Source organism: Mercenaria mercenaria, chromosome 5 (assembly GCF_021730395.1).
Source record: "Mercenaria mercenaria strain notata chromosome 5, MADL_Memer_1, whole genome shotgun sequence".
NCBI lineage: Eukaryota > Metazoa > Mollusca > Bivalvia > Venerida > Veneridae > Mercenaria > Mercenaria mercenaria.
Window position 1 is genome coordinate 2629923 of NC_069365.1, and position 12494 is coordinate 2642416.

Here is a 12494-nt window from a genome sequence, read left to right on the forward strand (position 1 = left end):
TCCCAGTGAAGTTTTCCCTCTGACCGTTCCATGCATGTGCCTTGCTATGTTCCTTCTTCATGTTCTGTTTGTTTTTCATTTGTTACTTTTAATTGATTATTATGCACTCGTCTGTGTTAATGTGTACAAGTGCCGCTGTGTACGTGTATACAATTGCACATGTCCCTGTGTCCATGTAGAGTGGTGTGTGTGTGCGGCTGCGTTCTTTGAATGTTTTTGCCTATAGACTATTTCTTTCCCGTTTTAGGAAAACAATGATGGAATCAAGGTAGCAGACAATATCAACAATTCAATGAGGGACTTTCCCGTACTTAACATCTGATTTTGTTGGTTTTAACGTCGCACCGACACAATTATAGGTCATATGGCGACTTTCAGGCTTTGATAGTGGAGGAAGATTCCAGGTGCCCTTCCATGCATAATTTCTTCACAGACGGGCACCTAGGTAGTACCACAGACCTTCCGCAAGCTAGCCTGCAGGATGGCTTCCTCACATGAAGAATCCAACGCCCCGAGTAAGGCTCGAGCCCACTTCGGTGAAGGACAAGTGATTCAAAGTCAGTTACCTTAACCACTCAGCCATGGAAGCCCCTAACTTAACATCTGAAGCTAAGTAGAACATGCTAATTAATGCAATTTTGTATCTGAAATATATATATAAAAAATCTTTTTTAAAAAGGTATTTTCTGAATCAAGAATAACTGCAAATTTCAAAGACGCGCAATTCGGGAAGCAAAATTCTAGACCGCTTGTTCAACTGTGTAGCGCAAAACGACATAACCGTAGAAATCGATTGAAAGGTGCAACCGAATATATCATTGTTGTTATGGTTATATCCGCCTGGTTATTTCTTAGAAATACCTGTTTTGTGTTCATTCGTGAAATATGGTCCTGTAACGTACTAATATTGAAACTTTTACAAGCTTCCGTAGAAATGAATATAAATTTGGTTTGATAGCCCCACTTTATTTATTTATTTATTTATTAACTTTTGAGTTCATCGTTTCAGATATATATATTTCCTTGGTGTACTGCCACGGCTATAATATACTCATGGTGTCTATGGGATGGGTTCCTTTAAATATGGGACAACCAAAAGAAAGTTTGCAGACTGTAATAATTGATTTAATGTTTCTTTCACGATAATAAAGATGATAAACAGAGATACTTGTATATCGGTATCAGTATCAGTATCCTGGAAATGTATAAGTTCCAGTTGATATACAAAAATGCACAAAATATATGAGCGGCTTAAAATGCAACAGACATCTTGAAATTTGACTTAAAAAGTGACCAGTGCAGTGATTGGTTGTTAGTGATCACGTGCATACGTTTTATATAGGTTCATTTATAGGATTCATATTGGAAGTTTATTGATTTATTTCCCTTGGACTGAAAAAGAAAGTTTTGGAACTATGGAACGTCATACGTGTCATAAGTCTGACAACACACAAGTAAAAACAACGGAGTTTTATTGGCAGATAATTTAATTTCACTCTATGACATTCTCCCCCTGCTCCGAAAATGTCGTCCCCGACATTTATGGGAACATCTTAAGTAAAGAATTAACAAGTATTTGCAGATCAAATACAAGTTACAAGTTGCTTCCGATATATCGCTCGTGTGCTTATTATAAAAACAACGAAGTATTTAAGCGAAATATACATAGGTGAATACTGTGGTGAATATTGTGAATCATTACATGTGTGCTTGTAAATGTATTGGAATATTTATTGTAGTATGATTGTGAACTATATACGATTTTAAATCGCACGCAATATGCTACACAAATCCATTTTCATTTCACAATTATCCACAAGTACAGTATTTGCATTCACTCAGTGTCCATTCATACTTCATATATTATGTACATAATTCAGGTAAAGTTTTGTAAAAGTTAGTCTCTTTTTCACTTTCAATTTACACAATTGTAACAACAGGATTTCTTAAGGTAAGTATTATGCATCAGAAGAGGAAGCTCTGGTAAGTATCTTTCATTACCATACTAGAACATAAATCTGTTATTCCATATTCTAGGCGATCTGTAGGTAAGTATACTCGTTTCAAGTACATTCAGCTAGAGAAGCAAGGCTGCGTCCATAAAATTTCAGGTAAAACTATTTTGCTTTCAGTGCAACTATATCGGGTAAGTATGATTACTTCTCTTTCAGGTTCCAAAAGGTATAAACAAGGTAAAACTCCTAAAGGTAAGTATCAGATTTTATTGTACAACAGTACTATTTACCCTGGTTCCTCTGATGAATCTCCTGTGTCATCAAGGTTTGTATCATTTGAGTCCTGTGATGATGCCTCTGACGTTGGAGAAACACTTTCATATGCTCTGTGTTTCATTCCAAGAGGTAATAGATGGTTTCTGTGAAGTACCCGTGTCTTTTTGGCATTCCGACAGTCCTTTAATATCTCGTATACTGGTAGATCATCATTTGGTTGTGCCACAACTATATACGGCGTATCCTCCCATCTGTCTGCCAGCTTGTGTTTTCCACGAATATTAACGTTTCTTGCAAGGACAAAGTCTCCCGGTTTTAAACTGTTTGCTTTAGCTTTGATGTCATATCGCTCTTTATTCTTTGCTGCCGCTAGTTTTGACGTCTCTTCAGCTTTCTTGTATGCTGATGCTAATTTTGCCCGGAGTTTGTTGATATACTTATGTTGGTTTTGACTACTAAAGTCTTGAGATGGAAGACCCAAGAGAGCGTCGATAGCCAGTTTTGGATGTCGCCCGAACATAAGAAAATATGGTGAAAATCCTGTGCTTGGATGTATTGTTATATTGTACGCATGGACTAATGGAGCTATGTGAGATTTCCAATCACTTTTCATGCTGTTTTCCAGCGTTCCAAGCATCTTCAAAAGAGTTGAGTTGAAGCGCTCTACAGGATTTCCCATAGGATGGTACGGTGTTGTATGTGATTTTGCGACACCTGCTAGCTGACAAAGCTCTTTGATCAAGGAAGATTCAAAGTTAGCTCCCTGATCACTATGGATCCTTGAAGGAAACCCATAATGAACAATGAACTGATCAAAGAGAACACGAGCTGTTGTTTTTGCCGTCTGATTCTTAGTAGGATACGCCTGTGAATACCTCGTAAAGTGATCTGTGAGTACGAGTATATGCTCATGGCCGCCTTTGGACTTCTCCAAACTTAAGAAATCGATGCAAAGTATTTCCATTGGCGAAGAGGAGGTGAAGTTGACCAGAGGTGCTACGGAAGGAAAGGTTTTCCGCTTGGTGCAGCGATCACACTGTCGGACTCTTTCCTCTATCCATGAATCCATGCCAGGCCAGTAGAACCTTTGCTTAAAGAGGGATGTTGTTCTGTCTCTACCTTGGTGCCCGAGATCATCATGGAGTGCCAAAAATATTTCTTCTCGTAGATGAGTTGGAAGGACTAACTGAAGATATTCTTGGTCGTTTAGCTGACCTCGGCGGTATACTACTCCGTCTTTCAGTACAAGATGATTCCATTCCCGCAGGTACTTTCTCACTGTAAGATCATTAGTGCAAGTCTGCTGAGCAGTGGGCTTTACACCATCTTTCAGGTAAGTAGTAATTTGTGAAATGGTGTTATCGTCCTGTTGAGCTTTCCGCCAGTCTTTGGATTTTAGAGACAAGGAGTCAACAATATCGTCTGGTACTACATCTTTTGCTGGTTCAACTGTTTGAAGATCGTCTGGCGTTACCATACTAAATACAACAGGAGCCTGTATGGTGTCAGTTGTGGCTGTAAGTGCAAGCGCTTGGATGATGTCGTTGGTAATACTGTTGTCAAAAGTACTTGAATCCTGTTCGAACATTCGGGAAAGACCGTCGGCATCTGCATTTTCTTTTCCACTCCTATATCTGATGTTAAAGTTATAATTTGATAAGGCTGCCATCCATCGATGTCTTGTAGCGTCGAGTTTTGCAGAAGTTTTCACGAATGTAAGTGGGTTATTGTCTGTCAATACTTCGAACGTATTACCATAGAGATAGTCGTTGAATTTTTCTGTTATTGCCCACTTAAGCGCCAGGAATTCGAGTTTATGCGCTGGATAGTGCTTTTCTGCTGGCTTTAGACTACGACTTGCATACGCAATAACTCTGTCTAGTCCTCCTTGGTTCTGATAAAGGACTGCTCCCAGACCGGAACAAGAAGCATCTGTATGGAGCCTAAATGGTAGCTGGTAATTAGCGTACGCGAGAATTGGTGGATGAGTGAGTCTTTCAATGATGGTGTCCATTGCTTTCTGTTGTTCTTGATCCCATACAAACGGTGTTTTTCTTTTTGATGTTTTCTGGCCTTTCTTTGTTGAATGTCCAATTAACAAGTCATTTAATGGTCTTACTATTGATGCATAGCCCTTGATAAAACGTCTGTAGTAACCAGTGAATCCAAGAAATTGACGAACGTTTTTAGTAGACTTTGGGATCGGCCAGGACTTAACAGCGTCAATCTTATCAGGATCTGCCTGTATGCCTTCCTCCGATACGACATGTCCTAGGTATGTTATTTTTGACTTGAAGAACTCGCATTTCGACGGCTTTAGTTTTAGATGGTGTTCACTTAGTTTGGCGAATACGGCTTCGAGACGTTGAAGATGTTCTTGAAATGTCGACGAAAAGATAACTATATCATCGAGATATATGAGACAATCTCGTAGATTTAAGTCTCCCATGCATCTTTCCATCAACCTTTGGAACGTCGCAGGTGCATTTGTTAATCCAAACGGCATTCTGTTGCACTCGTAAAAACCAAGTGGTCCTACTTGAAATGCTGTAAATTTGCGATGTTCTTCTTTTACTGGTACCTGCCAATAACCTGCTTTTAAATCTAATTTCGAAAAATACTTTGATCCGGATAAAAGATGTAGAGTGTTTTCGATTCTTGGAATAGCATAGGCATCTTTGACCGTTCGATTGTTGATGGTTCTAAAATCTATACAAAATCTAATCTGACCGTCCTTTTTCCTGACAATAACGACGTTTGATGAGAAAGGGCTGTTGGATTGTCTTATCGCACCACATTCTAGCATTTCATGTATGTGTTCTTTGATTTCCTGCATTAATCCTGGAGCTATATTTCTATATGGTTGTTTGAATGGTGTGTAATCAGTCAGGTGTATTTCATGTTCTAAAAGATCTGTTTCTCCTAAATCAGTTGGTCCTGTAGAGAATATATGTTCCCACTTGTTGAACATGTTCTTGACTTCTGCCTTCTGCTTTTTCCGTTAGCATGCTGTTGTCTAGCGAAATACTAAATCTCTTTGTTATATCTTCTTCCTCTCGGTTAGTGTCATCGATGTTTTGCCGGTTTACCGTAGCAGTTTTGTCTTGATTTTCTGCATCGAACATTGGTGCTGATCTTAAAACTTTAACTTCCTGTAACTGGCAAAGATTTGACTTTGGTGGTAGCGATATAGCTTTAGCAGAAAGATTAAATATTCTGACAGGAACTCTTGCACTATTTCCAGGTTTGTTGAGAGTTACAACTCTTGGACAGACGTTCACTCTGCTAGAACAATGTTGATCATCACAGGGTTCTGTCACAGCACTTTCAATAGGTGAAGATTTTCTGACGAAACCGGTTACGGTTCTAGTCTCAAACGGTTTTAAATTGATCCTTTGTGTAGACTTGACAATTCCTACCGAATCATTTACCAAACTATTAAATGCTATATCCCATTCTTCTGGTATCGTCTCATTAGATGTTTCAAGACGGCAGAGTCGAATAAAATTCGTACCAATAATCACCGGAATGTTAGAATTATTACTGGTATTTGGCACCACTAGAATTGGAAGATCAAAAGAATTGTCCTTTAGAAATGGCACAGACACTCTAGCTTCGATATATCCAAGATATGGAACACTCTGACCATTTGCAGCACTGATTTTCAAATTGAATTCTGTTAAGGGATGTAATGCTGGTTTAGGATCTAATGAATTGTAGAAATCTAGATTTACAGTTGTAACCATAGATCCAGTATCAATAAGACATTTGGATGTTTTTCCTTCCAAAATAACGTCACTGGTGTTATTACTACCGACGATTCTATTGAACAAATTCTGTGTTTTGGGACTTTTATTATTGCTGTCTCTAATCTGCCCCTCGACAGAGACTCCTAGCGGTTTAAAGGCTTATTTGGTGTGTTTGTTCTACCTGCTGCCTCCGTCTTGGAATTTGATTGTACTTGTTTATGTTCTTGTTTTGCTGTATCTCCTTTGTCCGTATCTTGTTTTCTCTGTTCTGCGCTGGAACCTTCTCTATAATGCCTGTTAAACTCTTTATTATCTCTTCTGCTGTCTGACTCTCTGTACTTCTCATTTTGATCTCTACAGCTGTTCACATCGTAATTTCTTTCTCTGTCATATCCGTATCTATCATTAGTTCTTCTGTCTCCCCTATATCCTCTTTCAATATCATCTCTTCTGTATCTTGGGTACCTATCGTCCTCTTTTCTCCAATCTATATCATCATATCGTCTACGATAATCTCTGTTTGGTCTATCTGTGTCATATCTTTCTCGATAATCTCTTTTGTAATTTCTTCTGTCCCCATATTCATAATCTCTGTATCTATTTCTGTAATTTCCTCTATCATATCTATCTCTATATCTATCTCTTCTATCCCATCTACTCCTTTCTTGCTCTATATCATGACGTCTATGTATGTCACCACTTGTACTTTCTTTCTCTTCTCTAGACTTTTCTTGAACTCGAAGAAGTTCTTCTTCTAGCCTTTTCATCCTTTCTAAAACTGTTTTCATGACAAGATCACTGTCGTCTTCACTTTTATGCTGATTTAGTGATATTTTATCTTCTATTTCTACTTCTTGTATTCTCGTCATCGACATTTCGTTTTCTTCTATACGTACTTTTCTTCGCAACTCTTCAAAAGACTTTGAAGTTTCAAAGCTTAGTCTTGTAGCGTTTTTCAGGTCCTCACTGTACAACTGCCTCCAGAATCTTGTTTTTAACATATCTTCTCTTTGTTCTTCTTTTATATGACCTTTTTCTATTGCTCTCTGTAATATACTTTCCAATCGCAAGCCCCATTCTGACACATTTTCATCCTTTCCTTGTTTCGACATGTAAAATTCAGATAAAACTGATTCACCCGATCTGATGTTTCCATATATACCTTCTAACTTGTTTATAATTTGCTGTATGGTTGCATCAGGACTCATGGTCAACAATATCTTTCTGGTGTGTCCACATAACGAATTTCTAATTGCTTGTCGGAGAATATTTTCCTCATATAGTCCCGACTTAAGAATAATTTCAACCTCTATTTTCCATTCTTCGAATGTAGTTTCAGTTAATGATGGGATATTGGGCTTGTGTAACTTTGCTTTCGTACTTTCAGTTTTCTCACTTTTGTTTGCCTTTCTAGTATCGCTTTTGTTCTCATTTATTTCAGCATTAGTTCTGTTCTCATTAAGTAATTGAGCTTCTTTCTCCTTAATTCGTTGCATTAGTAACAGTTCCTCGTCCTTTAATTTCTTCAGTTTATCTTTCTCTATCTTTCGTTTCTCACTTTCTCTTTTGGTTTCTGTCTGTCTATGCTTTAATTTGTCTAGTTCTTCAGCTTGTTTTTGTTTGAGCATTCTATTTTCTTGGATAGCATCATTTACCCTCTTTTCTCTAATCTTTAATTGTTTTATTTTCTCTTTCAACATATCTTCTGCAGCCGTATACTTTAAATGTTTGTTTCTATCTCGTTTTATATTTTCTTTTTCTGTCTCTGTATTTCTAAGTTTATCTATACTAGATTTCAATTCAGCATTTTCACATTGATATTGCTGCCATTTTTCATCAAGCCATCTCATTTCATTCTCAAAATTCACATTTTTGTTTTCTTCAGTTTCTATCTCTGTACTATTATGTCTCGGATTTTCAATATAATCTACATCATATATTTGATCCACTGTTGTGTATGCATCTTCCGAGGCATCACTTTCAGATTGTTCTGAATCTAATTCTATTTCACTTTCTTTATCTTCTAGACTATCACTTGATAGTGGGTTTTCATTCCTGAAGCTCATTTCATCTTTCATATTCAGAACTGAACCTTTCCTTTTCTTCATTCTTTCTTCACTAAATGTCTGTCTAGCATTTGCCTGTAATTCCGTTGATTTATCTAAATCTGAATATTCACTATCTGAACTATCTTTACGTTCAGCTCTATTGCTTTGTGTAATTTCACTTTCTTTCAATCTTAGGTTTTCCTTACTTGAACTTGTATACTTTCTGATTTTATCACTTCTTTCTTTTCTTTCTATACTACTATTATGATCACTATCAACTTGTTCTAATTCTTTAAACTCTTCCTCTGTTTCACTTGTATCACTTTCAAAATCTTTCTTAATATCTTTAGACTTCTGTCTTATCTCTTTATCTACCCTTTCTCTTTCTTTCATTCCTTTCTCCATTTCATATAGCAGCTTGCTTTTCTCTTTAAGTTTACGCCGTTCATGTATTAACCTTTCTCTCTGCTTTTGTAGTTCAAGTTGTTCTCTCTCCTTTTTATCATGTTCACTTTGCTCACGCTTACGTTTTTCCTCCTTTTCTAGTGTTCTTGCATTTTGTCTTTTTAATCTATCTTCCTCCTTTCTCCTATTTCTTTCAATTTTTCTCAGTTCTCTTTCTGACATATATTCCGCCATGATTTTGTATGTTTTGTAACTTTTTCTATGTTTGTCTTAGATTTATTTACTTCACTTTCATATATAGTGTCTATTTCACTTTCATGTATAGTGTTTTAAATAAGTTTATCTAAGGTTCATTCAAATCACTTTCGTCTTTCACAGTGTCTATTTCACTTTCATGGGATCTATATCACAGTTTTCTATTTCACATGTACATGACTTAATTATCACACTGTTTGCTTTAATTATACATTTAACAATAAGCTAGAGTCTTTGTCTCTATTATTCTATTTGCGTAGTTCTATCCAATCTCAGTATTAAGTAGCTATCAGCTAATTTTACTTTTCACTAATATTGACAACGTGCATTTCACAATATACCTCTTACATAAACTGTACTTTTCACAAGAGACTAAATATTTCATTCATCTTCACATCATGAATAAAATTTCATTTATTATTCACAACTAAACTGAAGTCCCTCCATGTATTCCGTATTTTATTTCATAAATGTGTACTTTCACTTTTGTCCCTCCTTGTATTCCGTACTTTGCAAATAATACTTCTATTCAAGTTTGTATTTTACTTTTCACGTTAATATGTTAAAGTGTAACGTGTATCAATGTCTGTGTGTATGTTTGTATGTGTGTGAGAGCGAAAGAGCGCGCACGTTATTTACTATTCGCGCGAATAAAGTTTAGGTAGGTAAATTTTGTAATATTATTAATTACAAACTTTTACACTATCTATACAGCTTGTTTTACGCAATATTCCTTTATCCGTTATTACAATAGATAAATATTGCAATAAACAATATTGCTATTCTATACACTATTATAAAAACGCAAAAAAATCAACTGAGATCAAAACAAAAATTTCATTTCGTTTGAAAAAAAATTTTTGCTCCGAGCTGGATTCGAACTCACTATCGACGAGTCTTGACAATTTATTTTCAGAGCAGCACTTTAGCACACTAAGCTATCACGCCGGCTGTTATCAGTTGGGTAGTTTTATCGATATCTTTACAATTCTACCGAGTATTGGATTTTAAAGCAGGGTCTTTCACAGATATCGGAAAACTGTAATTTACAGAGACTGTGGACTTTTATCAATAAACCAAAATTCCTTGGAAAAATGGTCTATTTAATATATAACTACTATAGGACACCAGATAAGTCACTAATATGAAATAAGATTATATAGGACAGTGGGAAAACATGCTAAATTAGTTTGTGAGGGTCACTTCCGGTTACTATGAAAAACAAATCTAGGCTATTATTTACTAAACAAATTGTCTATCAAACTTAAATAATCTTACAAATTGTAATTATACACTCATACTAATACCATTAAATGGTACAAAAACAATTATTACTCTCTTAGCAAAAGAATATCAATATAAAAATGCAACTTACAGTTCTCCAATACAATCACAATATTCCTCACAATTACACAAAATTAAAACACACTGCGTTATTTAAACGTCCTAAACACAAATGCTCAAAAGTTCCTCAAATGTTCCTGTATCCTGAAGAAATTCCCCGTATTGACGTCTATATCCGTGTAGAGATGCATCCAACGTAGCGGGGCCCCGTCCATAAATCGATCCTTTTCGCAGCTGGGTTTCAGATTCCGTTCCTGTTTCCAAATCGAATCCAAGCATAACGTCACATTTTATAACAGCATCCGGAATTATAAAATTCCAAAGTAGTTCACTCACAATGCACTATATAAAAGTCTGCTAGAAAAAATGTTGGGCGCCATTTTGATAGCCCCACTTTATTTATTTATTTATTTATTAACTTTTGAGTTCATCGTTTCAGATATATATATTTCCTTGGTGTACTGCCACGGCTATAATATACTCATGGTGTCTATGGGATGGGTTCCTTTAAATATGGGACAACCAAAAGAAAGTTTGCAGACTGTAATAATTGATTTAATGTTTCTTTCACGATAATAAAGATGATAAACAGAGATACTTGTATATCGGTATCAGTATCAGTATCCTGGAAATGTATAAGTTCCAGTTGATATACAAAAATGCACAAAATATATGAGCGGCTTAAAATGCAACAGACATCTTGAAATTTGACTTAAAAAGTGACCAGTGCAGTGATTGGTTGTTAGTGATCACGTGCATACGTTTTATATAGGTTCATTTATAGGATTCATATTGGAAGTTTATTGATTTATTTCCCTTGGACTGAAAAAGAAAGTTTTGGAACTATGGAACGTCATACGTGTCATAAGTCTGACAACACACAAGTAAAAACAACGGAGTTTTATTGGCAGATAATTTAATTTCACTCTATGACATTGGCATATCTAAAAATAAATGAAAACCACTCTCAACATAAATTGTCCAACTTTGAAATGAGGTCCTTTGCCAGTGAAAGAATATAACAAAAATACAAAATTAATCATTCCCGACTGACTTAACAATGTATGCGTGTTTTATTTTGAAAAATACATGTTGTATTCAAAGTGGCGGATTTAAGTTAATTAACAATTGTTTAATCTGAACCACTTAATATGTAAAAGAAATGTCTAAGGACTACTGCCGCGGAGTTGCTGGTTTTACTTAATCCGGCTCAGATTATTCTGTGTTTCGAGAAGAAAAGGGGCATAATTGTTATATAAGAGTTACCTATCTAATACAGTCTGACGTCAGACTCAAAGGTTACATATGTTTCATTATCTCTATAACGGAAAATATGAGAAATACAAAATATGTGCAACAAACATATACCAATGATTAGTGACAGAAAACACGGTAGTGTGGAATGATATCCAAGTAATGTCTAGACAACATTATCTGTAGACCTAAGTCTGGTTATTGTTCCGAAAGGAATAATCATAATTACAGAAATCTTATAAAACAGGTGTTTTTGTTCATTTAATAGCAGCGATGTCGTTTACACAACACTTTTTGCATATCCTTTATATCAAACCGTGAGTACGTTTCGAAAATTACAAATTGTCACGTAAAATCTTGAGATGCAATATAAATGACGTCAATATTTTCATATAACTATACCGTTATTTCCAACAGGTCTAACTTTATGCAACAGAAAATTGGCTCACTGTATTGCTGGTTATTGGCACATGTTTCTCGCGCATTATTGACCAGTGTCCACTCTATGCGCTATCGCGCTACTAGAGCTTTTGGTTAGCAGTGATCTACTTCGTAATATATTTCTAGTATTACCCTACCCACCCAATTTGCCTGTATTTTTGTAAAAAGTAACTGAATTTGCTGTTCTATTGATGAAGCTTTGTATATCATTTTACATACTAGACACATTGTGTTTCTACTTGATAAATGTCAACTGTCATTTACTGTTACTGATATTTTTAAAGAAACTTGCTTGGTAATTGTAACAAAGTATAAGCTATTTTGTTTTTCTTGCTGTAGTGATCTGAAGCCCCGGCTACTTTTCACGGAATAGTAAGCAGTTTCATGACCTAATTACCCCTTCCACCATTAATGAAACTCTTTCATGTGACAAAAATAATTATCTTGGTTACCCTAAATATTTCACAACCCTGCATTATTCAAGCATGAGTATGTTCAACACTGCTATTTTACTGCGGTTTAAGTCAATAATGAAATGAATTTATCTAAACTACACGACATAACTGAGCTAATGACCTTGACAGTTTTGTCCTATACATTTTCTTGGTGTGCATTTGTATTCAAATATAATATTATCTTACTGAAACTGCATTATTATGTTTTCATGGCAAGTGTTTATAAGGTGACATTGTCACTGACAGGCTATAATATGAAACAGGTCATTAATACTTTAAATACATTTATAAATAACAATAGTGGAAGTAATT

General features: G+C 35.6%; 2 protein-coding genes across 6 annotated transcripts in view; both read right to left on the bottom strand.

Annotated features, from left to right (window-relative positions):
- Positions 1-12494, bottom strand: part of LOC123556219 (uncharacterized) — a 59549-nt gene that overhangs the window by 9635 nt on the left and 37420 nt on the right. The window lies entirely within an intron of this gene.
- Positions 6124-8667, bottom strand: LOC123552746 (myb-like protein X). The gene has a single exon (XM_045342485.2). It carries the CDS (start codon positions 8665-8667, stop codon positions 6124-6126), a length of 2544 nt encoding a protein of 847 aa, XP_045198420.2.